Source organism: Candida dubliniensis, chromosome 5 (assembly GCF_000026945.1).
Source record: "Candida dubliniensis CD36 chromosome 5, complete sequence".
Lineage (NCBI taxonomy): Eukaryota > Fungi > Ascomycota > Pichiomycetes > Serinales > Debaryomycetaceae > Candida > Candida dubliniensis.
The window spans coordinates 199,956-224,563 of record NC_012864.1 but is presented as its reverse complement, the minus strand read 5'-3'; the positions used below and the strand labels follow the sequence as shown (position 1 = coordinate 224,563).

The following is a 24,608-nucleotide window of genomic DNA, read 5'->3' as shown; positions in this document are numbered from 1 at the left end:
AAAAGTCTTAATCTATCACACAATGGTCACCACCATCAGAGCTTGTATTTTTGATTGTCATAAATGAGGAAATAAACATAACTGCAAAACCAAATAATACACATGCGATGCTTGGGATTGCTTTAAATATAATAAACTTTTTCTTCTCTTTTGGCATTGCCAGTTTATATTCCACTTGATTCCATGACAACTTAAGATAGCACAAAGGAGGTATTATGTACGACATAAGCGACGCCGAAGTGGCACCAACCAATTCTAAAATCATCCCCAAATTACAAGTGAATAATGATACTGACATGGAACTGAACACTAGAAAACTGGTAATGAAGAAATGCTGTTTAGAACTCAACTCCAAGTCCGCTGTGCTACCATCAATACTGGCCTTCTTGGCCAATATAATTTCTTTCAAAACATCACGAACAACAAATATTTCCAACGGGAAAGTTGTCAACATGTTCAATCCAAAACAGAATCGGGCAATGTTAATCCAATTGTCATTGCTTTTAAAATTGTTTAGTATATTTCCCTTTGTAATGTCTCCGAAATTGATTAGTCCATTTATGGCCATGATCATACAAAAAATCATGGAAACGAGACACGATATGTGGGTTAATTTGGAAAATTTGGCTAAGCTTGGGTTTTTCATTGACTGATATATAAACATTGTGTTATGATGACAAACTAATGCAAATGAAATTACTGAAATGCCTTGAAATATATTGGCATTGACTGTCCACTCTTTTACAGTCAATTCACCCTTTATATTAGGTGGAACAAAGGGTGCTCGAAAAATAGTTAACACAACGATGATAAACATTCCAACTAAGGCAAATCCAGATGCCTTTGCTAATTTTGAAATATCTCTGTTTAATGATAATGGATAAGATATGCAAGTAGTGAACAAAACAATAATAGTATTTCTAGCAAACAACCAGCCCAATGGACCATCGGATCTTGTTATTGACTCAGGTATAAATGCTTTCAAAACATGGGGGATAGTGTCACCAATTATGACACAGAATGCCATACATCCACCATATGCAAAAGAACAAATTGAAGCTAATAAAACAATTTTACCCCAAACACCAAAACAATAATTTACTGTATCTTGATACGATTTTGTTTGTGATAATATTGAGTTTTTGATAATTAATCTTAATGTCCAATCAATTAGCACGGTCAATAGGATCATTATCAATATCCCTCCAATTAACCCACTATTTCTAAAAGCATAAGGCTGTCCAATGATCCCTGCTCCCAATATTGAATTTGCCATATTCATAAATGCCATTTTCATTGTTGAAGACCCGGTCTGTTCTTCTTCTCGTAGTTGTTCTTCAAAACCATTTTCCACCTCATAATCTAAAGAGTTTAAAGTTTGTAATTCATATTCATCGATTGACCTTTCTTGATTGTTGTTTGTCAAGGACTCGGTGTTGGCTAGATTATCTGTTTGACTTTCACCTTGAGGTACAGATGTATAACCATTTGAAGCGGTTTTAGTTTTCGGTACAGACATCCTTTTTCTTTTCTTTCTATTTGGTCTAAATATCACTTATTGTATCAAGGGTATTGTTGACACGATTTGGAAAAATAAATTATGGAGAGAGAGAGAAACGAAAAAAAAATTTCAAGATACAAAACACCACTACGATTATGTGTCTCTTAAGTTTTGTGTCACTGATTTATGCTGAGGTGTAACTGGTCCAACCAATACATTAACAACATTGAAAATGGAATGTAATTAAAAATGAACAGGCTTTGGTCTTTGGAATTGAGGATGAGCTGGGCTGTACTATCTTCTTTGTTTTGTATTTAACTTACGCAAAGTAATTTTTAAGAGCAGATTGTGACCAAATTCTTACAAAATTTTTGAAATGAATACAAAAGAAACAGAAGTACTCAGTTTCATATCAAAACTAATTGTATAGAAATAGATTATTTTAAATGCAAAGTCCAGAACAATTCATTGTTGATATGTCTGTAATAAACCCTGCCTAATGTGTCTATCTCCGATATTGAATCAAAATGTCGTTCATGTTACTCATGTCGCAAAGATGTCGCAAAAGTTTGATTTCATACTCATCTTAAATTTTTTTTTAGTGATTCTTATTTTATTTTAACTCTGTTTTTAATTCTACTTATCAACTTTATCAAATACATCTATATAATAAACCCTTACCACAATGCCTCCAAACACTAACAACTCATTTAAATCGAAAAAGAAATTTATAGATCGTCGAGAAGCCAAATCACAAGATATAAAACGAGCATTAACACACCGAGCTAGATTAAGAAAGAACTATTTCAAATTATTAGAAAAAGAAGGGTTACAAGAGGAGAAGAAAGTGGAAGACGACAAAGACATAAAGCCAATAAAGAAAAAAGGAATAAATTTTGAAGAACGTGCAGCCATTGTGAAACAACGTAAAGATGAAAAACGTAAATTCCAATTAGCAAGAGTACAAGAAAAATTGGAAAAGATTGAATCAAATTCGAAGGAACGAGCTTTAAAGCGTGAGCAACTAAAGAAATCAACTACTAAAGGACAACCGCTAATGGGTCCAAGAATAAACAATCTTTTAGACAAAATAAAGAAAAACGAAATGAGCTGAGTTAAGAATAGGTATAAGTATATATATAAATAAGTTTTTTGTACAAGCATTAATTAAATAATATAGAAGATTCTAATCTTTTCTTTGTTTGGTTGTCTAAAATGTAAGTTTTCTGATCATCAATACAAAATCATAGAGATATAATGTACTCAATCTCTTTTGATAATGCCACCAGTTTGAAATAGAATGTGTCAACCAACTCCAACCACGATATTTCTGGTTGATTTCTTCTTTCAGCTCGTCATACACACATTTGGCACAATAATTTGCCATAATCAAAAAAGTTCTCTCAGGTCCCAAAGAACTCTCTAGGTTTTCATCTAAATTCCTCGTTAAATCATTCGTCTTTAATATCAATAACACCATTCTAGGCATGTTGCTCAAAATGTCCATCAAGTCTTCCAAGACCCCATTGTCGTTGTTTATTTGCCCTTGAATTTTTTGAATTTCCTCATTGGATCTACGACTCGATATATCGTAATTCAAGGCTTTGTCTGGTGCCCTTCCGGTAATTGCACTCATAAAAATTCTAAATTTTTGGTCATCCTCACCAAAATTAGCAATTTTCATAGCATATTTCTTCATATTAGGAACATCATTGTCCAAGACAGCTAACCAGAAATGACTATAATCACGTTTCATTTGAAGAGGGATCTTTCTATAAAGTCCATGGTCATACAAGATTATTTCAAAATTATGACCACTCTTGTTGTGTTCTGATTTAGAGACACTTCGAATAGCTAAATTACCACCATGAGGATCACAATGCAAGGACACATCAGGAGTGAAAATCATATTATTAAAAATATGAGACAAACACGACGAAACTTCGGATGGATCAATATTATTTTGCTCCATATATTTTAAATTATCCAACCTTTCACCGGAAACATATTCCATCATCAAAATTCTCGATTGGGCTTCCACTATTTTTGGAATCCGCAAAGCAGTTTCACGTTGATAATCTTTGAAATATTCTGCTGTTTCTCGGGCATTTTCTGCTTCTTTTGTAAAATCCAACTCAACATATATGGAATTCTGCATTTCATCACCAAGCCAGGTTAATGGATATTCAGGAAACACTTTGTACATCAAGTCAAACACCATTTTTGTAAGTGCCACATCCAAGGGAACAAACTCTTTCAATGATGGATGCTGAATTTTGACCGCCACTTTTTCTCCGTTTTTCAAAGTTGCAATATGAACTTGTGCTAAAGATGCAACACCAACAGGGGTTGGATTAAAATCAATGAAAATATCTGACATTTTCTTGCCTAGATCATTTTCAAACAACTTTTCAATTTCTTCTAGAGACGATTGAGGACATTTATCTTGTAACGGGAGCATGGTATTTGTCCATTCTGGGGGTAAAAGGTAAGTTAATGCTGTGATATGTTGGCCTAATTTAATATATATCCCTCCATTTTTCTCCAATGCTTTCAAAGTAATTTCTGCAGCTTTTTTGTGTGTTTTCGACAATGCCTTATGACGATCACTATCATTATCATAACTGGCACCTAATGTTTCCTTATATAATGCAAAACAACGGATCATGGCAACAGTCACAGTGTTAACTCTATCGATAGTTAAAACTGTATGTTTGAATGAATCATTTGTGTAATACAAAATAGTCGTTCCTAATCCAATAGCCAAACCAAACTTAAAAAATTTACCGTATCTAGATGATGATGATGATGATTTGGTCTTTTTGGAAGACGAGTTTATTGTGCTTACTGTTGATATGGAGTAAAGTTTGTTTGATTTATAATAAATAATTGGAATTCGGGATCCTAGAGACGACTTAACATTCTTGAAAATCAGAAAACTTCTATTGGGTATGTGGTTTATTTGTCGTCTCAACATACCAGAACTAGGACCTAGTCTAAACATCCTTAAAGAAGACAATAACAAGTTTGGTGGAAAATGAAGTTTTGAACTGAAGAATCACGAATTTTATGCCCGCTTGCTACTACTTTTTTTTTTTTTTCATTTTTCTTGTGATCTTTATTGGTTACAAAAACTGATCCCCCATAATTTTCAAATTCTACAAAAAATCCTTCTTTAGATTGGCGACGTATCCATCTACAAATTCTCACAAGGGGTTAGGAATCAAAAATATCAAGTTATAAGCCTGAATTGTTTATCAGATCCATCTACCAGCATTGATTACTCTTCAAAAAAAGACAACTTCTTTACAAGAAGAGTGAACAACCAATCATACAACAAATAAAAGTAAGTTCTCTAATCATAAAAGAATATTCATTATTACATATCATTAAATTCTATATATATAAAAGAAAAGTTGTTCATCCTTGAAAATGATTTTCGATATTTTTACTCTCATTACTGTCAGTATTGCTATTAACATTATTCTTCACATTAATAGTGTTATTGTTTTCAATATGATTCAATAAATGTTCATTATGCAAAAAATCCAAATCAAAATCATTAAACTCCTTGAATACATCCAAATCATCAAAAGCAAACAATGAAGGACTCGAAGTTGCACTGGCTGCACTATCAATTTGTTGATTTGATGGTGGCGTGTACAGAGGTACTGGTTTCAACATCTCTTCATCGTTGTCTTGTTGGTGTTGTCTCATCATTGGAGTAGTTATTGGTATACTGCTTCCTAATGGACTAGGCGTGTATGACCGATACTCTCTCATATTAGACTCTATAGGATTATTGTAAATTGATTTCCGTTTCATCATGGCAGTGTGATCAAAGGGACATTTACGTCTCTTCTGATTCGACACACCTGACCCAGAACCATTGGAACTAACACCATTTTCCACAAGACTATTACCATATGAAACAATAGGTGGAAGTATGACATTCGACCCAACTTCTTGCAATCTTGTTGATTCCTCATTTTCATTCATCAGTGTTGTTATGTGAGAAATTGGACATTTAGCTCCCTCACTTTTTATAGAAACACTTGAAGATGATGAGCTTGTCATGGCAGTTGACTTGGCATCGGAATCATGGATAACAGGGCAGGATTTGGGTTGACTAAATTCTGGCACACCTTTATGCAATGCAGCATAATTGACTTGTTTAGAATTGCTATTATTGACAAAAGTGAGATAGAACTTCCACAATTTAGATAATTTGATCAATTTCTCTTTATTGTTGACAATAACAGTTTGCAAAAACTTCAAAGTTGAAGATACATCTTTTGTGATCTTGTTAATTTGATCTTCAAGCAATGATTGATGCAGTTTTAAAAACCCACTTTGATTCTTGACTCTTAATAACAATCCAATTGCAATTTGTATAGATCTAGTAAACAATTCAATTAAAGCCAGATATATATACTGAGATTGATGATTGCCATTTTTTAAAATCTCAACAAATTGACTCAACCTTGAAACAATACCAGGAAACACAAACATTTCAAGCAATCCTTCATCGTTTAATTCCTCTCCTTGTAATAACAAAATATAAATCATGAAAAGTCTCAAATATGATAACATATAGACCACTTCCATTCTTTTGATTTCAATTATTCCTTCTAACCCTGAATCCTGTAACCATGTAGAACATTGCTTGATTAAACTATCCAACTTAGATACTGTCAATTTTGGTATCCCAATATTTAATATTCCGTAATGGAAAGACGAAGTTATACTTGCTATTAGGTAATGCACATGCAAAGCTATAATTAAGTTACTTTCTCCCACACTTGTCAAGTATTTCAAATGACACTGCAACAGATCAATTATTGCAATTTTAGCATACATTTTTTGCATCAAATGGTCTAATTCAGACGATTGTTTGATGATAGGGACAAAACTGAACGACACTAAATTACATATTCTTATCACCTCTGTCCAAAGAAGACTAAAATGTAATTTTAAGTGTTTTGCTCTTTTTCTTTGATAACTCTGAAACTCTATCAATTCAGGATCCTTCCAAATTTCCATATCAGTATTGGAGGAAAGTATATTTTCAATAAACTTGGAAAATAGTTTTGTGAATAATGTTTTAGGATCAACTATAAGCCCGCCTGGTTTCTTGTATTCATAAATTATCTTGTTCAATACAGTAATGTATAAGGCAACAAAGGAAACCAAATTAATGTTCTCATCATCGCAAGTTAAAAAATCTTCAATAATATAAAGAATATTTGTCTGTTTAGCTCCAAGTCCCAAATATGTATATTCTTGGGGGAATACAATATTGAAATTTTGAGTTATTTCATCCACAACTTCACATTTAAGAACATTCCTTAAATAAGTGAGTGTCTCTTCCACTATTATTGCTATCATGGAAACATAAATTCCACTGATTTTCAATTGGTAATATATATCTTCATCCAATCCTTTGGGTAAATTGAGTATTAGTTCTCCGTCTAACCCCTTTTGGATTACATTAAGAATATCTGTCTTATAGAACAATAATAAAGTTTTACTTTCAAAAATTTCGCTTTTGAAATAAAAGTCCAAAAGAAATACAAGTTGTCGGTAATTTAAGGTTGAACCACGAGTCAAGTTTAATATCGATTCCCATAGATTTTGAAGTTTCTGTTGTAGACTCTTTGATTTATTATGTATATCGCTCTTGATCATGGGGCATTGTAATTTCTCCGAATCATCCTGGTTTTGAGCTATTGGGGTAAAAGTACTGCTCGTTAAATTCTTTTTCGGACTCGGTGTTTGTGACTGAGCTTCGTCACCCATAAAGTTGAAGTCACATTCTATGACTGGACATTTGTGGCTGTTAGATGTTGATGTTGCAAGTGGTACAGCTTGGTGTTCCACAGTCTGCGAATCGCTTGACAGAAACGAACAAGTGAAATCAATCTCATTTATTTTCGATGGAGTTTTCTTCAATGGGACTGATGCTAGTTTCTTTGCAGTACTATCATTTTTCAACTTGTTAATTTTATACATGTGATACATTTTTTGTAAATTTGTGATTTTGAACCACAACGTAGTTAATTGTGGATCAAGCTTTATTGTATTTACCCAGGAATATATATCTAGGCAAACCGGGAAAGATAAAACTCGTGAATTCAAAACAGTATACTCACTTAGTATCTCCATTGGAACTCGAGGAAAAACAGCAAATGGACTTAATTTGGATAGAATGGTAATTTCTTTGGCTAAATAGAGTGCACTCTCATCTTGACCTTCACCATTTGGAGACTGGCTATTGCGGGGGGATAGTTGTTGGAGTACCTGTAGTTGTCTTTTAAGGTTTTCTATTTCCTTCTTCTGGTTGGAAATGGTCTTTTCATTTTGGGCTTTTAGTTGTTTATATTCACTTGTGGTTTCTATTTTCACCGGCGACAGAAGTGAGTGGCATGAACTCAGCGGCGATGACCCCTCGCCACTGACATCTTTATCTATCCAAGGAGGATTAATATACTGACATAGATGTCCTACCCCATTTCTCACACAACCTCCGCAAGCCGGCTTTCCTTTATCACATTTGACTTTTCTTTTTTTGCAGGCTAGACATGATACTGGGACTCTATTCCTTTGTCTCTTGGGTTTCTGAACTTTGTTAGGTGAATTGATTTGTTTGGAGAAACTATTACTGTTTTCCATTTTTACAGCAATAGGACCCATATGCACTTTTGATTTGAGTTTTAGTTTTCACCCCCCCCTCAAATGTATTTGTTGATGTGTAGTAATAATCCAGATATGCCGATTATAATGGATATTTGGAATGGGAAGCTCGTATATTTGGAGTCAGGTGTGGTCAGTGTCGCTTTTTCCAACTTTAATTTTTTTTTCTCTCTCGTTCTTTTTTTTTGTGTTGTGAAAGTTGAAGAAGAAGAAGATTTACGTTGAAGACAATTCTTCTCTCTATGTTTTAAAGAATATTTATTGTTGATCAGTTGTTTGTTAATTCAGATAGACCTAAAATTTAATAAAATGAAATAAATAAGTCCATAAAAAGAGGAAGAAGAAAGACGTGCTATTCTTGTCTTATTTATGCAATTCTTCAACTAAGTAATACCGAGCCAATTAATACTAAATACCCTTAGATTTTTACCTAAACTGAAACAAATTTAATTATGATGATTACTAATGCATATAGTTATTTAAATAACATTGCCTACATAATGTGCATCCAAGAAATTCCTTTATTTAGGTAAATTTATAACTCAGTTTATTTTTGTTTTCTTTAATTCCTCGTGTAAATTCATTGATTGTCCTGTTATTGTTATCTGATTAATCTTGAACTAAGCCGACTAATATCGGGAAGATTCATTGTAAATCTTTTAATGGATTAATACGATACATTGAATTTAGGGGGTTCTTATTTTTTGTTTAACACCCCCCATATCATGGGCTATTCTACACACAACCACATGACATCCTTAACTTTTAGTTAGCACTTTCATTTAATAGTGTTTTAGTTGATTCTGGTTTGAAATAGAGCTTGTTGTTGAAATGTGGGTGTTAAAGATGTTTTGTGCTGAGTCCGATATTTCCGATCAACTAGGCTACCACTACTACCATTTTTTAATTGCGCATCTCATGCAATTACGATACACAAACAAACAAGTACAGAGCCTTAAAAAAACAGTTGTGAACGGAAAGGCGGGCCGAAACACAATGCTTTTCATCAATGGGTGATTGTGAGTTGTCACTTCAGCTCATTGGCTAACATTGTTGATTGTTCAATATATGAAGCAAGTATTCACGAGTCAATATTTTACCCAATTATAAACTGGTATTTCACTTTCGAGTATAGGAAACAAGAAACGTGCATGTCCAAATCTATCAATGTTCTGGCCCCTTTTGTTCTGGATCCCAATTGAATCATTCTACATTTAATATCTTGGCATTATTATATATTTTAGAGTGCTAAACCTTCCGAGACTTATAACAATTAATGCCTTCTCGGATAAGGCATCTTCCGAATAAGAAAAAAAAAAAAGGTAATGACATCCGTTCTATCTTTTTTTTGTGTATCTTGGTATGAAGTCTTCAACTGTATGGAGCTCTGTCGAACAGGTTTGACTGAACACTTAGCTTATCCTGACTCCTTTAACGTAGTACATACATTAAGGGTTTGACGTGCAGTTGAAGATCTACAATTATTGCTCAAACACGGTATTGACATATAGAATGGAGTTTTGAGATGACTATAGAATCTCACTTCTTCAAAACAAAAGATCTCTATTAACTTGAATGACCACATGCTTATTATCCAGATTATACTAAATTAAAGAGCTCAAGATGAGCCACGCATCCTTGATAATTATCTTTTGTACGTGATATGGATGCCAAACTTTGATAATACTTCAAGGTCCAAGGATGCTCTTATGTGGTAGTGCGATCAGATCAAAATTTATTATGAGCTAAAACCATCAACAACAGAAAGAAAAAGTACTCAATACTCATCTAGAAAAATCGCTTGTACAATTTACTAACACCATTAAACCAAATTAATCACAAATGTCAGCAGGTATTCCAGTAAGACTTCTAAATGAAGCACAAGGTCATATAATATCAATAGAATTGGTAAATGGAGATACATACCGTGGAAAACTATTAGAGAATGAAGATAATATGAATCTATCCCTATACGAGGCAACTATAACGCAAGGCAAGTCAGGAAAAGTAAGTCATATGGACCAAGTGTTTATAAGAGGATCAATGATTAGATTTATATCTGTGCCTGATATATTGAAGAATGCTCCCATGTTTTTCATGAAACCAGGAGATAAACCAAAACCACCAATAAGAGGCCCCCCACCAAAGAGAAAGAGAGTATGAAAAGAATTGGAATTAAACAAAGTATATCGCTTTGTTTTCCTACAAGTAGTGGCTGCTAGCTTTGATAGTATATTTTATAGAATAAATAATTCGAAATTACATACTTTCTGTTAATAACAATCACTGATGTCTAAAGAAATAGGTTTTTATTCAAGTCATTGTGACCAATTCTTCAGCTGATGTAGGGTGAATAGCAACACAATTATCAAAATCTTTCTTGGTTGCACCCATTTTAATGGCAACACCAAAACCTTGCAAGATTTCAGCACTTGAATCACCTACAATATGTAAACCAACAACTTTTTCTTCCGGTCCAGCACAAATAATCTTGTAAACAGTAGGTGATTTATCTTTTTGATCATCCATCATAGCATAATACATGGCAGTGAATTTGGATTGATATATTTTCAAGTTCTCTTCACCATATTTTTCAATGGCTTCCTTTGTTGATAAACCAATAGAACCAGCCTCTGGATGTGAGAAAATCACTGATGGAATATTGTTGTAATCCAATTTATCTTTAGCAAATTCTGGACCACCAAATAATCTATTAGATAATCTTCTACCAGCAGCAATGGCAACTGGTGTTAATTCAACTTTTCCAACAACATCCCCAAGAGAATATATTTTTGGATTGTTGGTAACTTGGTATTCATCAGCAACAATTTGTAGTTTATCATTCAATTTCACACCAACTTTGTCTAAGCCAATATCAATCAATGATTTTCTACCTATAGTCCAAATTAATTCGTCTACTTCCACAGAAGTACCATCTTTCAAATGAACAACTTTTTTACTATCCTTACTACCTTCAATTTTAGTGATAGTTGATTGTTTATGAATATTGATTCCCAAATTATCAATATAGTAATCAGTAACAGTATTCTGGATCACTTCATCAAAGTTTCTCAAAACAGTGTCCCCTCTAATAAAGAAATGGGTTTCCGAGCCAAGACTACTAAATACTCCTGATAATTCAACTCCAATGTAACCAGCACCGACAATGGCAACTTTTTTGGGTTGTTTTTCTAAAGCGAAAAATCCATCAGATGTGGTACCTAATTCTGCACCAGGAACCGAAGGAGGAACAATTGCTGTGCCACCAGTAGCAATCAAAGTCTTGTCAGCAGAAAATACCAATTTCTCACCTTCTTTATAAGTTTTTCCATCATCCAAAAATGGTAATGTTTGGTCACCCAGTAAAGTGACTTCAACTTCCCCATCAGAATTAATGAATTTAGCAAACCCATATGCAAAATCAACTTTTTCACGTTTCAAATTGTTTTCATAAATTCCATTCAATCTGGAAACATAAGCATCTCTTTTATGTTTGAGTTTAGCCCAATCAAAATCACCATACTTGATTGATTCTTGGTCTTTATCTAATCCATAAGCATATAAATCATGTTTTTTATGAGCTAAATCGGCAGTATACCACATAACTTTTTTAGGAACACATCCAACATTGACACAAGTGCCACCAAGCTTTTTGAATTTTGTTTCAATTAATAATACTTTGGCACCATACTTGGCAGCTCTTCTAGCAGAAGCAACACCGCCAGATCCACCACCAATGACTAAATAATCAAAATGTTTGAGTGAATTCTTTGTTAAAGTTGGAGCCATAGTTGTTGATAATTGTCTAGTTAATTGAGTAAGTCTAGTAGTTGATTTAGATATTATACTTTTAGTAAACATGTAAAAGAAGAACCCAAGAAAAAAAAAAAAAGATTAGAAATATAAAAATGCAGCTTGGAAAGTTGGAAGTCGAAGCAATTATATATTTCAAGGGGAATAGTTTCCAAAATGTAATCTGTATATGTCTGTGTGTGTTATTTTTTCTCCTTTGCCCTATTTTGCGTTGAAAGAAGTTCGTTTTTCCGAACTGAAGATTACTAATCCGGTTTTTTGATAGTACAGTGGCGGGCCACACCATGCACGCAGCAGAGAAAAAAAAAAAAAAACTGTGAGGAATCTCCAAACAGTTATAGATTTGTAAGTCGCACTGGAGCTCTAGAACATCAAACGGCAAGGCATCATCCTAACGATTCCCACATTACATTAAACTAAAAACAACTAAACATTTCTAATTCAAAATGTAGTCAAGACTAAGACACCCCAGAACTTTTTTCTGTTGTATTTTCAAGATTTTTCTGTTATTTCATCTTCATCTATGCTTTCATGAATACGTTGACGCAAATGGCCTGTTGTAAATTGCAATAATTCCTCCTCTAATTCCAAATTGGAAACGTCATCACTATAAAAACTAGGTTCCTTGTATTCATCATCATCAACATTTGTACCAGTATATCGAATGGCATGTACATCATAAATCTTGTCCAATTTTTTTGATGTCAAGTTTTGGAAACGTTCATAATCAAATTGACCATGTCCATTTTCATCATTGTGGTGTTGATTATCAGTTACGATTTTTTTATGGAAAGCATTCTGTTTAACTTCTTCTTGCAAAATTTTAAAATTACCATCTTCCTCCAATAAATAATTCACTTCCTCCATATCATTATTAATCAAACTATGCAAATCCATAGAAATCAAATTGTTATCAACCACATTGTATTGATTTCTATTGGTGTAACTATCAATATTGTTATTATTGTTGTCATTGTCAGTTATATAATCAAGATTGAGTTTGTTCTGATTATTAAACAATTTCGAAAGTATTTCTTTCTTTTGGTCTATCTGCAATTGTCTTCGAAACGATATTAAATTGTTATTAGATAAACTCTGTTCCTGTAAAGATAAAACTTTCCGTTTATACTCAGTGAGTAATTTTTTCTCTTCTTGACTCGATAAATTGGGGTATTTGAATAATTCCTTTAATTCACCGTCAGTGTATCCAGGTATTGAAATGATCGGGTTCTTTTTGTCTTCACTCTCATCTTCGGTGGATTCTTCATCATCGTACTCATCATCATTATCAAAAATAATGCCTCTACATATTTTCTCTGCAGATTCCCAGGCTTTGATTTGCGACTGCTTTATTGCAGGAAATAGCACTTGATCATGGTGTTTTTCGTTTGTGATTACTTTTGTAAATACGGAAAAATCGTAAGGACTGGACGCAACTTTTTGGAGACCAAATACCGGAGGAGTCACCTTTTTTGTATTAGATTGTGAATTGTTAGAATGCAAATGTCCTGGATCTTTATCGGATATACGATTGATTAATTGTTGTTTCAGTGACTGTTGTAGATTTAATAATTTGTTTTTAATCAATCTCCCATTTTTGGACGTCCTTGTGGGGTCATTTTTGCTGTTTCCGGTTTGTCTCTGATGTTGTGATGGTGGAGGAAGATGTTCATTATTGCGTTTCTCTTGTTGTCGCTGTCGTTGGAACTTTCTGATATTATTGCTTGGGGTACTCATAATGGAAGAAGACGAACTGACGGTTCTATTATACGGGAAAATGCTTGATGTGCTGATATCATTATTAGATGCAACTCTCGATTGGTTGGAATGACTGTGGTTGAACTTTGGTAGACTGCTATACTTGTTCGACATTGAGGTTGTAGCTGTTGAAGACGACGAATTACGCGACGCCGAAATGTAATTCTCTGACAAATTCATTATTTATCTATTCTTCCAATTCTCTATAAATGCATTCACTTGTTATGATATGTGGTATAATCTCCAAAAAAACAAAAAAAAAAAAAAACAAGAAGCTTCGTTGGGAATAGAAATGTGTTACTTGCACCCCTTGTAAATAAATTGCTAGGTCAAGATTATTAGTGTATTTATTTTTTTTGTTGTTGTCTTTCCCGCTTTAATCAGAATGTTTTTGGTTGTCCCGAAATTGATAATAAAACTTCCCGATTAGGAACATTGTGGCTAAACTTATTTTATGTGTTTCTTATTATGAGCCGTAGACCAGGAAAAAATTAAAATACCAATTTGGTAGCATATCTAGTCACGTGTATTCTCAGTTAGGGTTATAGCCCTAATGTTTGTGGTGGAGTGCATATACGTTTTCTGTTCTTACTCTTTTTTACTATACGCATTCATCACTCTAAATTTTTTTTTTTTTTTTCTCATTTTTTTCTTTCATGCACACAAACTGAGTGGTGGATTATACTGTACACTCTTCCATTGACTTACTATTACGCACTATTGTAGAGGTTTGGTTCGCACGAAGACACACACACTAACCAAAAAAAAAAAACATAACTGAAATTTTTTTCAATAGTATAGAGTATATTCTTAGACTGTATCGAGCATTAAGACACCATGGCTACTGAATTAACTGTTCAATCTGAAAGAGCTTTCCAAAAGGTTTGTACTAGCACTAGATAGAGAGACAGGATTTTAAAACACTATGAAGGGAGAATAGGGAAATGAAAAGTTATCAACTATCAACAGAAAGAGAATATAAATCATGAAAGAAATACCAGGAAGAGAAGAAATCATAACTACACTACATATGTCTTGGGACTTTAGAGAAATAATTGTATTACCCAAATTATTGTTTCAAATTACATGTTTATAATAAAAACTTCAATCATTATAGAATAAAATCAGCTTCATTGGACATGATTTCCAGCAACAACCCATAACATAACCCTGATCCTTTCGAGTGTTTTTTAGTTTAATTTTGTCTGGGAAATATATTAACAACTTGGAAATACTAACAATAATTATCATTTTAGCAACCACACATTTTCACCAACCCAAAGGCTAAAGCCAACAAGAAAACCAAGAGATGGTATAAAGATGTTGGTTTAGGTTTCAAAACCCCAAAAGCTGCCATTGATGGTTCTTACATTGATAAAAAATGTCCATTTGCTGGTACTGTTTCCATTAGAGGTAAGATTTTGACCGGTACTGTTGTTTCCACCAAAATGCACCGTACCATCATTATTAGAAGAGATTACTTGCATTACGTTCCAAAATATAACAGATACGAAAAAAGACACAAGAATGTTGCTGCTCACGTTTCCCCAGCTTTCAGAGTTGAAGAAGGTGATGTTGTCACTGTTGGTCAATGTAGACCAATTTCTAAAACTGTCAGATTCAATGTTTTGAAAGTCGCTGCTAGTGCTTCTAAATCCAAGAAATTCTCTAAATTCTAAATCAATTATATGTTGAATTAGAGAAAAGAAAAAGAATCATACAACACACACAAAACAAACAAAAAAAAAACATATACCTATGAGAAAAAGTTAAGTATTGATATATATATGTATATGTGTGTATATATTTGTACATAACTTTAACTTCTGTATTAAGGAGGTGTATATTACTAGTTTATTAATGTTACATTAGTTTTTTATAAAGAGTAGTAATATCCATTGGATGTTTACTTACAAAGGAGTATTGAGTATTTGTGTGCATATAACCTATAGATGATATATAATGGGGAGGGTGGGTGATAAACGTAATAGCTATTGAGAGAAATACTTACGCATTTGATGGGGTATTCTTCTTTGCAACTTGTAAACGACCAGACCCCCATTCAACTAGCAATTTGATTAAATCATTATCTTTATGAAGTTTTTCAAATTCATCACAACCACCTCGACTTTCAAACGATTTCCCAACCAATACATTTGGTACAGTTCTTCTACCACTTTTCTCTGCCAAATAACTTTGTAATTCAGCTCCATATTCATATCGATCTAATTCAACAACATTTGGTGCTGGTGTTATATCATATTTTTCCAATAATAATTGTTTGATCTTTTTTGAAAAAGGACAATATGATTTACTGAAAATTGTCATTGGTGATAACGATCTAATTTTTATCAAATCAGATATTGGGTCATATTCGCCATTGTCTGATTTGACCTTGGTGGTTTCTTTATTGGAGTTTTTATTACCGTTGATTGCTTCATCTTGATCTTTGGAAATTTTTTGATTTATTTTGTCATCAGTTTCAGCATCATTCTTAGAATCAATGAGGTTAGCAACTAGATCCTCATTAGTGGCGGTATATGTAGAAGTCTTGGTGTTATGTTTGTTTGGTTGTTGGTCTGATGCTTGTGCATGAACCAAAGATGCAGCATTGGAACCAACTTTATGCAAAGTAAAAATTAAACCAAGGATAAATGCCGTTAAGGCTATTATTCTTAATTGTCTAACTCCAGTCATACTGTAATATAGTTCTCGTTTCTATCTCTTTGGTTAAAATAAATGTTGTTGGAAAGAAGAAACGAAAGGCTGGAAGGTTAAAGCATATGTATATATATATATATGTATATAATGTGTATGTGTTAAGGTGAATTGCTTTTTTCTATTTTTTTCTAAGGTTGTGCTCTGACCAAAAATTTTAGTTTTTTTTTTTTTTGTGATGTTCGGTATTGTTTCGCTTTGGGGCGTTTACTTCTCTCAATCAATGCTGGTAATATAATTTCCCTTTCGGTGAATAGTATCTTTTTATTCCATTGTTCTATCCAACAAGTTCATAATTCTTCGGGAATACAATTGATCGCGATTCTTGCAATAACAAATCTTCGGACCGTGTATTCATTGTTCAAGTGTTGATACAACACGCAATCTGATTTCAATTATCTCTCCAACAGAATGTTTTGTAACACATCTTGCAAATCTTAGGGATACTGAATTTGTTATCGTGCCATTTTGGGTTTATCCGCAATGACAATCTATCGAATTCCCGTTTGATTATTGCACAGTTCAAGCATACACTAAACAATGTGCTATTCATATACGTTGCAAGATTGTACCCATTGTTTATCATTCCATAAACTTCGGTTTTATTGTAACTCAATTGGAAAGTAGAAGTATTAGATCGATAACTATAATTGTTGTTGGCATGGTATACAATCAAAGGAGGTAAGTAGTTTTGTGGCCGTATTTGGGTTTCTCTTGGTACCATATCGTGAAATTCCAAAGCCTCATAATCCTCAACAATATCACAACCAAGGAATATTGGATGTTTGTTTAACCCACTAGTGGTTATTTGCTTTGGTGTTGGAACTTTCGGGAATATAGATTTAATTAATGATTTGGTAGTAATACCATCTGGTAGGCGGAAATATGGTATTTCGATTTTGGTGTTGTTTGTTTGTTTATACCGCTGTGATGTCCGTGCAAGTACAGTTCCATTTGGGTAATTATCCTTTTCATTACTCATATCGTATGCCAATATAATGTCTACATTCCTGGCTGCAGTCAAAAATGGATGGAAAGGTATGTTTTGTCCATCATCTCCACCATCTACCAAATATAAATCAGGACTTTCCCAGATACTGGTATTGTTCTTGCCATATTGAAAAAATGGATTAGGTGAATACAAGGCATAATCAGCGTGTAGTTTAGGATTTTTCAAAGTTTTCCATTCTGAACTCAATCCAAGTGATTTCAAGGTTGTTTCAATTAGTGATACTGCATCCAGTTCATAACTTTCAAGTAATTTATACACTGAAAAGAATACGTGGTTGAAAATTGAAGAAGAAGTTCCAGTAATGAACCCAACATTATCAAATCCAGAAACACAATAAGAATAATTTCCAGTGGTTGATTTCTTGGTTGGTACATTCAGTTTTAAAGATGTTCCTAAATATTTAATTGGAATAAAAGCATGCAAATATGAATCCCAGGACCCAAACTCAAATGGAGTCAATTCAAAGCAATGGGATTCAAGATTTGTTGAAAATTCTGGATTGCTGGGATCTTTTTCAATGGTTCCAATTATGGGGAAAGGTTGATCGTATTCTTTGAATGAAGTTAATACGTGTGTGGCAGCAGATATTGTTGCACCTGGAGTTCTTGCTGTGGATTTGAAAATCCTCCTAACCAATGCTCGACCCCAATAATCTGTAAATGAAGTATGGAACCCAGCTTTCTTTTTGTCTCTGACTTCAATTAACAATTCTTTATAGAAATGCAAGTATTTTTTTATCAACCTGTATCCATCTGTAGTTTGAGTTTGAGTTTGATTTGGCTTGGTTAGAGGCTGCTCTTGTGGAGAATTAAACAAACTGCCTATCCAGCCACTAAATCCTGGTTGAGAGTTACCATTAGTGTTACCGGCGCTGCTACTTTTAACTGATATAAACAACTCCAAAATACTACTAAACATTCCTTGCTTTTTATTTTTGTATTTATTTTTTGATTCCAAGTTTTGCTGTTGTTGTTGTTGCTGGTCTTTTTGTAATTCCGAGGTATCAAAATTAGGCACTCCTTGTAATAACAGTTCTTCTAAATCCCATTTTTCTGAAATCAAATCTTTTAATTTATGAATTGGTTCGAAATCATTAATAAAATTACTCATTACTAACCAAGATCCACCAGATATTCCAGCAATATAACTAGTACTTTGTAATAAACCATTTAAACATAATAACGAATTGGGATATCTATTATCTAATGCCAATACAACCCCAGCACCTGTAAGCATTGATCGATATCCGCCTCCAGATATAGATATTGCTATTTGGATGGGTTTGGTTTTAATGGACCAAAATGTTTCAATGTCGAAATTAGGGATTTTGTTTCTATGGAATAAAGATTTTAATGATATTTCAGTCTTAGCATTACGATGGGTAATATAATTTGATTCTTCTTGACATAATGACTTTTAAAGGATATGAGGTTTTTGTTAGTAATACGAAAAAACAAAGATAAAACTGTATGAGTTATTTAGTGGGACATGCATTATTGGCATCTCGAATTAATTCACCTGGAGGACAAATCACTGTGAATGGGGCATATGATAAATTCCATGGTGGTTGGTTAGGGAAATAACTACTACAATTCTTACATAATAATCTATCTTGAGCCATGTTTTTGTTCTTGAATGGATTGAAACTAAACCCAAATGGTAGTATTAGGAGTAAGAATAACATATCAAGATGACGTTGGTGTTGTTGTGGTTGCAAAACAAAAAGAAATACCTTATAGAGAGAACTTTTTATATATAAAAGATAAAAATTTATTAATGACAAAAGAAAAAAAAAACAACAATATATAAATACTATTCAAAACTAGTAAGAATGGCAATGAATGAAGCACATATATATATATGCTTGTTGGAGTTGAAGGTAATGTAATGTAATGTATATAAACTTGTCCTGAAAACCTAAATATACCTCTTTCTAGCTCTCTTTCTTATTATTCTCTAAAATTGGGGGGGATGAAAAACTCTTTTAAAGTGATCAAACTTAGAATTCTTCATCAGATGAGACATAAGCATCACCCAATTCCTTCTTCTTCTTCATTCTTTCCTTCTTCTTCTTTCTCAATTCAGCAGAAGACAACTTCTTCTTCTTTTTAGCAGCGGCAATCTTGTTACCCATAGCATCGAATTTATCTTCTTCATCATCATCTTTCTTTTCCAATCTTGGACCAGAACCTTGACCTTGAACCCAATTGTGACCAGATGGAGTCATTCTACCGTCCAAAACAGCCCAGACTTCTTCAGTCAAATCTTTGGTGAATTCAGCAGAGTGAGTAATGATAACAATACCCCCTTCGAAAGCTTTCAAAGCCTTAGATAAAGCACCCAAAGAGTCTCTATCCAAATAATTGGTTGGTTCATCCAAAACAATCAAATGAGGTCTTTGCCAAGTACAAGCAGCCAAGACCAATTTGACTTTTTGACCACCAGATAAACCTCTGATTCTGGAATGGGAGACTAATTCAGCATCCAAACCCAACATAGCACAATGTTCTTCAATTTCCTTTCTGGTTAATGGTCTGAATTGACCAGAAGCCAAAGCTTCTTTCATATCAACTTCAGCAACCAATTTGGCGTGAGTTTCCATCAATTCACCTCTTGGTAACCAAGTGTTGTCAACAGACATCATTGGTACCCATCTTTCATTCTTCATACCAACGTTTTCACCCAACATCCAGGAAATTTCATATTCATAAGAGTTCTTGAACTTTCTTCTGGCGTGAATACCAGCAATTCTTCTTGGAGTACCTTCAACTTTAAAGATCTTGTTCATGTTTTGTTCATCTTCTTCATTGATTTGTCTAGAAGCTCTATCCATGGTTTCTCTATCTTCACCAGTTTGGAATCTCCATTGAATATATTCAGATGGAGTTTTGTCTAAATGGTTATCAATATGAGCGAAAGCATGTTGTTTAATGTAAGCAATACGACAATTTTCGTGGACGTAAACTTCACCAGTGGTTGGTAATAATTCACCAGTTAAAACATTGATTAAAGTGGATTTACCAGCACCATTTGGACCAATGACAGCAATTCTAGATGACAAGGAACATTGGAAGTTAATGTCTTGAATTTGTGGTTTAGAAGTACCTGGGTATTGGAATGACATGTTAGAAACTTTAACAATAGCTTTTTGTTTAGTTTTAACCCCTTCCAAGAAACCTGGTTCTGGGAATCTGAATTCCAAATCAGAAGCACCTAATTCGTAATAAGATTGAGCAGATGGACATTTCTTAACAAATTCAGACAAGTTACCTTTGTATTTTCTCAATTTGAAACCTTCATAATGGATAATGTATTGGGTAACTTTGTCCAAGAAACCGGAATCATGGGAAACAATAATGGAAGTAATACCACAAGTGTTCAAGTAGTTGACTAACCAAGCAACATTGACAGTATCCAAATGGTTAGTTGGTTCATCCAACAACAAGATATCGGCATTCTTCAACACAGCTCTAGCCAAAGCCAATTTCATTTTCCAACCACCAGACAAGGATTGAATTGGCATGTTGATCATTTCATCGGTGAAAGCGAATTCTCTCAATTTGTTAACAACAACATCTTTGGTCAAACCAACTTCACCATCTTCAATGACGAATTCAACAACAGTGGTTTCAGCATGAGTACCATCAATATCGTGTTCAACATAAACGGTTTTACATTCATCTTGAGTTGGGAAACCTTCAACTTGACCGTTGGCAATAGCTCTCATCAAAGTAGATTTACCAGCACCATTTGGACCACACAAACCATATCTTCTGTTTCTCTTTAATCTGAATTGGGTCTTGTTCAACAAGATCTTGGCACCATAAGCCAAAGAGAATTCACAATTACATAAATCTTCACCTTCATCTTCTTCATCTTCAAAAGATGGTGGTTGTGGAATGTTGTCAATGGCTCTCTTTCTGAATTCTTCAATGATTTCTTTAGCTTCTTTTTCGTGCAAAAAGATGGTGGCAAATGGCAAAACATTTTGTAACCAAGCTTCTGGTTGAATTTCTCTTTCATCAACCAAGTCACCAGCAATAGCAGCAATATAGTTCAAAGCAGCGTCGAATCTCTTGGCAATCTTTTTGTCAGCAACCAATTTGTTGAATTCATTCAAAGTAACATCAATGTCACCAGCAGTGGAGACTTCTGGGATAGAATCGTTTTCACCAACGGCACCAACTCTTCTTAAAGTGTTCAAAGCTCTTTGAGTAACTTCTCTAGCTTCTGGATCAGCCATGTTAGCAAAATTGTTTTTCAAACCTGGCAACAATTTGTCCATGAATGGAGCAACAATTTGTGGATCTTCGACCAATTTACACATGTTATCAACAATAACAGCAGCTTTACGTTTGATGGCAGTGTCTCTTTCAGCTAAACCTCTAGACAACAATGGAGCCATGATGGACAAAGTGGCCATGGTAACTTCAGAAACAAAAGTGGTAGCACCCAACAAGTGGACGGTTTCTGGAACTTCAGTTGGTTTGGCAATACAAGAAATCAATTGAGGAATGAATTTTTCAATATCTTTATTGTCAATGGTTTCAGTGGATTTGGTCATAGTGGCAGTAGCAGCTTCTTTGACTTCCTTTTTGGTATCCCACATAGATTCAGACAACACTGGGATCAATTCAGGCATTCTCAAGGCAATTTGAGCTTTAGCAGTGTCAACCAATTGAGAAATGGCTTTCAAGATGGCAACTTTTTCAGTCCATTTGTTGGTGTTGGTCAAGTTGTCAATCAATTTTGGTAAAATGGCTTTGACAGCAGTTGGGGTGATGGCAGAAGCAATGGCCAATAAAGCACCAGAAGCAGCAGTTTGGACATCCTTGTTTTTGTCACCAGCTTTACTGGCAACTTCACCAACCAAATCAACAACATATGGTTCAACAGATGGACTTAAACCATTGGTTGAAGCAATATGTTTGTAAGCATCTAAAGCAGCAACAGCAACTTTAGCATCTTTAGATTGAATTTGCTTCTTCAAATCTTCAAAAAATTCAACTGGAACATCGTGTTCAACAATAGATGAGTTTAAGAAAGTGGAAATGTTGGAAGCAGCTTCATCCTTATTATCAGCAATTTGTAATTTGCTCAATAATTCGGAAAGCACTTCAGTAGAATATTTGGATTCACTAGCAGCAGACATTTTCCAAAATGTTGTTGATAAAAAAGCAAAAAGCAAAAAAGAGAAGAAGAAAGAAAGAAATTATAAGAAAAATTTTTTATACAAGGAAGAAAATTTTTTTTTTTTTACTTAAACAGTTGGTTGAAATTGGGTGCGAGAGAAGAAGTAGATAGATTAAGTGATGAGGACAGAGAAGCACTGAAAAAAAATTTTTTTTTTTTTTTCCTTTGTTCCTTTAGACAAATAGTTGTTAGTTATATAATAACACACAAAGAAATAATTTAGCTGTTCCTGTATATAAGTTGGTCATCTTAACGGAAAGACAAGAGGATGGTAATTACCCTGCTAGATGGTAAGTCTTTTAGGAGATCATTTGATAAATAACAATAATAACAAAGTTGATATTGCATAGATCAGAAGTGAAGAAGAATAATACTTTTGACTAGTGTAATAGAGTAAGTAAGTTGGGTGATTACTGGTGAAATTTAGTGTGTGCATTTCTTTTCTTTTCTTTTCGTTTCTTTTTTTTTTTTTTGACTTCTTTTTCTTACTCTGTTGTCGTTGGTTGATGTTGTGTTTCTTCTGAGAAGAATACCAATCAAATTAAACACGTTGTTGTTGTTGTGAATAATAATGTTTAAATTTTGAATGGGCGAAGATCCAATCAAAAATTTTTCTTAATGTTAGTAGTGCGCATTAGTTTATTTCTCAAACCTTGGTCACGTGCTTAACGTTGATTATATAATATCACGTTTCTATTATGTAATACAGTACCAGTTTCTTTCAGACTTTAATGCAATAATTGGTAATAATAAGACAACCAACAACCTCCTAATGTATTGATCTGGTTAGGGGGAATATGTACTCATGTCTTTTTATATCAATTCCAAATCAACCGATACAGGCTATGCGGCGAGAAGTTGATTATTGGTAGCCTGCCTCAGTATTGGTTAACGCCTTTTGGTTCTAGAATTGGGATTTATTTTGGGCCAGTTGAGATCCTTAATTTAGAAGCTGGAGGAGGAAATCCATTTTGCTTATTCTTGTTGTTCTCTTCCTCTTGGCTTCTTTGGATGTTGTATAAGAATGTGTAGATATAGACAAATTATCTTGTTAATTATCAAAATTATACTACTAGTTTTTTGAAAGATCAAATTAAACCAAAAACTAATTGGCAAGATTGGAAATGAAATAAAAAAGAACTTGATTCCAGAAGTGATTTCAAATTGCCTCTAATTCGCTAATAGTTTCTTATCTTGGGTAATTAACAGTTGATGTACAATTAAGTAATACAAAAGAATAAGAATGAAAATTGAATTGAAAATTAGACGAAAATTGTTCGAAAAAATTATTATTAGTAATAATAATAATAATAACAAAGAAGAAGAGAAAACATACATACACCAGAAGTTAGACAAGACCATGCTTCATATGTATGTATGTGGATGTTAGTAATAATGCTTATGATCACCATTGGTAGTAAGAACAACAACGTTTATTCTTAGCATAACGTTATATTGACGGAACTGTACATTAATTAGAGAATCATCCACCAATCAAACCGAACATCATAGACTAAAACAATAATTAATCATATTTTAAGTTCTTCTATTTGAAGGAAGGGGGAGGAGGAAGAAGGAATTATTATTATTACTAACCTTGTCCTATTACCACCACAGTTTTATATTAACGCAATTGTAATTTTAAACTTCTCTTTATTATGTCTGATGTGTGTGTAGTTGAATTTTGACTTGTCATATATTACCCAAATCAGAAGTTAGAAGTTAGAAGTATAACCAGTTCTTATTGTTGTTGTTGTTTAGTAAGTAAAGTAAAACTTTCACCAAATTTAACGTGTTGTCTCTCTTTCTCTCTTGTGGTTTTCAATTCCTACACAATTTTTTTTTTCTTGTTTCTTTCTTCTAATAACATATATATATATATATCTTTATTTATACAAGCTATTAATCATATTAAAATAG

General features: G+C 33.5%; 11 protein-coding genes across 11 annotated transcripts; 3 read left to right on the top strand and 8 right to left on the bottom strand. All coding sequences in view use genetic code 12, as the record gives it.

The window, feature by feature from the left end:
- Positions 1-7: 7 nt before the first annotated feature.
- Positions 8-1,519, bottom strand: CD36_50880 (vacuolar amino acid transporter, putative; the record flags this gene model as incomplete). The annotated part of the gene is made up of 1 exon (XM_002420347.1): positions 8-1,519. One exon carries the CDS (start codon positions 1,517-1,519, stop codon positions 8-10), a length of 1,512 nt encoding a protein of 503 aa, XP_002420392.1.
- A 667-nt stretch (positions 1,520-2,186) lies between these two features.
- CD36_50870 (rRNA processing protein, putative) lies at positions 2,187-2,615 on the top strand (the record flags this gene model as incomplete). Its single annotated transcript, XM_002420346.1, has 1 exon — positions 2,187-2,615. One exon carries the CDS (start codon positions 2,187-2,189, stop codon positions 2,613-2,615), a length of 429 nt encoding a protein of 142 aa, XP_002420391.1.
- A 96-nt stretch (positions 2,616-2,711) lies between these two features.
- Positions 2,712-4,505, bottom strand: CD36_50860 (ABC1 family protein, putative; the record flags this gene model as incomplete). Its single annotated transcript, XM_002420345.1, has 1 exon — positions 2,712-4,505. One exon carries the CDS (start codon positions 4,503-4,505, stop codon positions 2,712-2,714), a length of 1,794 nt encoding a protein of 597 aa, XP_002420390.1.
- Positions 4,506-4,921: 416 nt separating this feature from the next.
- On the bottom strand, positions 4,922-8,194 carry CD36_50850 (zinc finger transcription factor, putative; the record flags this gene model as incomplete). The annotated part of the gene is made up of 1 exon (XM_002420344.1): positions 4,922-8,194. One exon carries the CDS (start codon positions 8,192-8,194, stop codon positions 4,922-4,924), a length of 3,273 nt encoding a protein of 1,090 aa, XP_002420389.1.
- Positions 8,195-10,036: 1,842 nt separating this feature from the next.
- Positions 10,037-10,357, top strand: CD36_50840 (small nuclear ribonucleoprotein, putative; the record flags this gene model as incomplete). The annotated part of the gene is made up of 1 exon (XM_002420343.1): positions 10,037-10,357. The coding sequence occupies one exon, from the start codon at positions 10,037-10,039 to the stop codon at positions 10,355-10,357; it is 321 nt and encodes a 106-aa protein (XP_002420388.1).
- Positions 10,358-10,507: 150 nt separating this feature from the next.
- On the bottom strand, positions 10,508-12,055 carry GLR1 (glutathione reductase, putative; the record flags this gene model as incomplete). The annotated part of the gene is made up of 1 exon (XM_002420342.1): positions 10,508-12,055. One exon carries the CDS (start codon positions 12,053-12,055, stop codon positions 10,508-10,510), a length of 1,548 nt encoding a protein of 515 aa, XP_002420387.1.
- A 444-nt stretch (positions 12,056-12,499) lies between these two features.
- CD36_50820 (conserved hypothetical protein) lies at positions 12,500-13,945 on the bottom strand (the record flags this gene model as incomplete). The annotated part of the gene is made up of 1 exon (XM_002420341.1): positions 12,500-13,945. One exon carries the CDS (start codon positions 13,943-13,945, stop codon positions 12,500-12,502), a length of 1,446 nt encoding a protein of 481 aa, XP_002420386.1.
- Positions 13,946-14,602: 657 nt separating this feature from the next.
- CD36_50810 (40S ribosomal protein S11) lies at positions 14,603-15,444 on the top strand (the record flags this gene model as incomplete). The annotated part of the gene is made up of 2 exons (XM_002420340.1): positions 14,603-14,647; positions 15,022-15,444. 2 exons carry the CDS (start codon positions 14,603-14,605, stop codon positions 15,442-15,444), a joined length of 468 nt encoding a protein of 155 aa, XP_002420385.1.
- Positions 15,445-15,772: 328 nt separating this feature from the next.
- CD36_50800 (glutaredoxin-like protein precursor, putative) lies at positions 15,773-16,462 on the bottom strand (the record flags this gene model as incomplete). The annotated part of the gene is made up of 1 exon (XM_002420339.1): positions 15,773-16,462. The coding sequence occupies one exon, from the start codon at positions 16,460-16,462 to the stop codon at positions 15,773-15,775; it is 690 nt and encodes a 229-aa protein (XP_002420384.1).
- Positions 16,463-16,874: 412 nt separating this feature from the next.
- Positions 16,875-19,179, bottom strand: CD36_50790 (meiosis-specific phospholipase, putative; the record flags this gene model as incomplete). Its single annotated transcript, XM_002420338.1, has 2 exons — positions 16,875-18,907; positions 18,984-19,179. The coding sequence occupies 2 exons, from the start codon at positions 19,177-19,179 to the stop codon at positions 16,875-16,877; spliced, it is 2,229 nt and encodes a 742-aa protein (XP_002420383.1).
- A 315-nt stretch (positions 19,180-19,494) lies between these two features.
- Positions 19,495-22,647, bottom strand: TEF3 (translation elongation factor 3 (EF-3), putative; the record flags this gene model as incomplete). The annotated part of the gene is made up of 1 exon (XM_002420337.1): positions 19,495-22,647. One exon carries the CDS (start codon positions 22,645-22,647, stop codon positions 19,495-19,497), a length of 3,153 nt encoding a protein of 1,050 aa, XP_002420382.1.
- Positions 22,648-24,608: the final 1,961 nt, after the last annotated feature.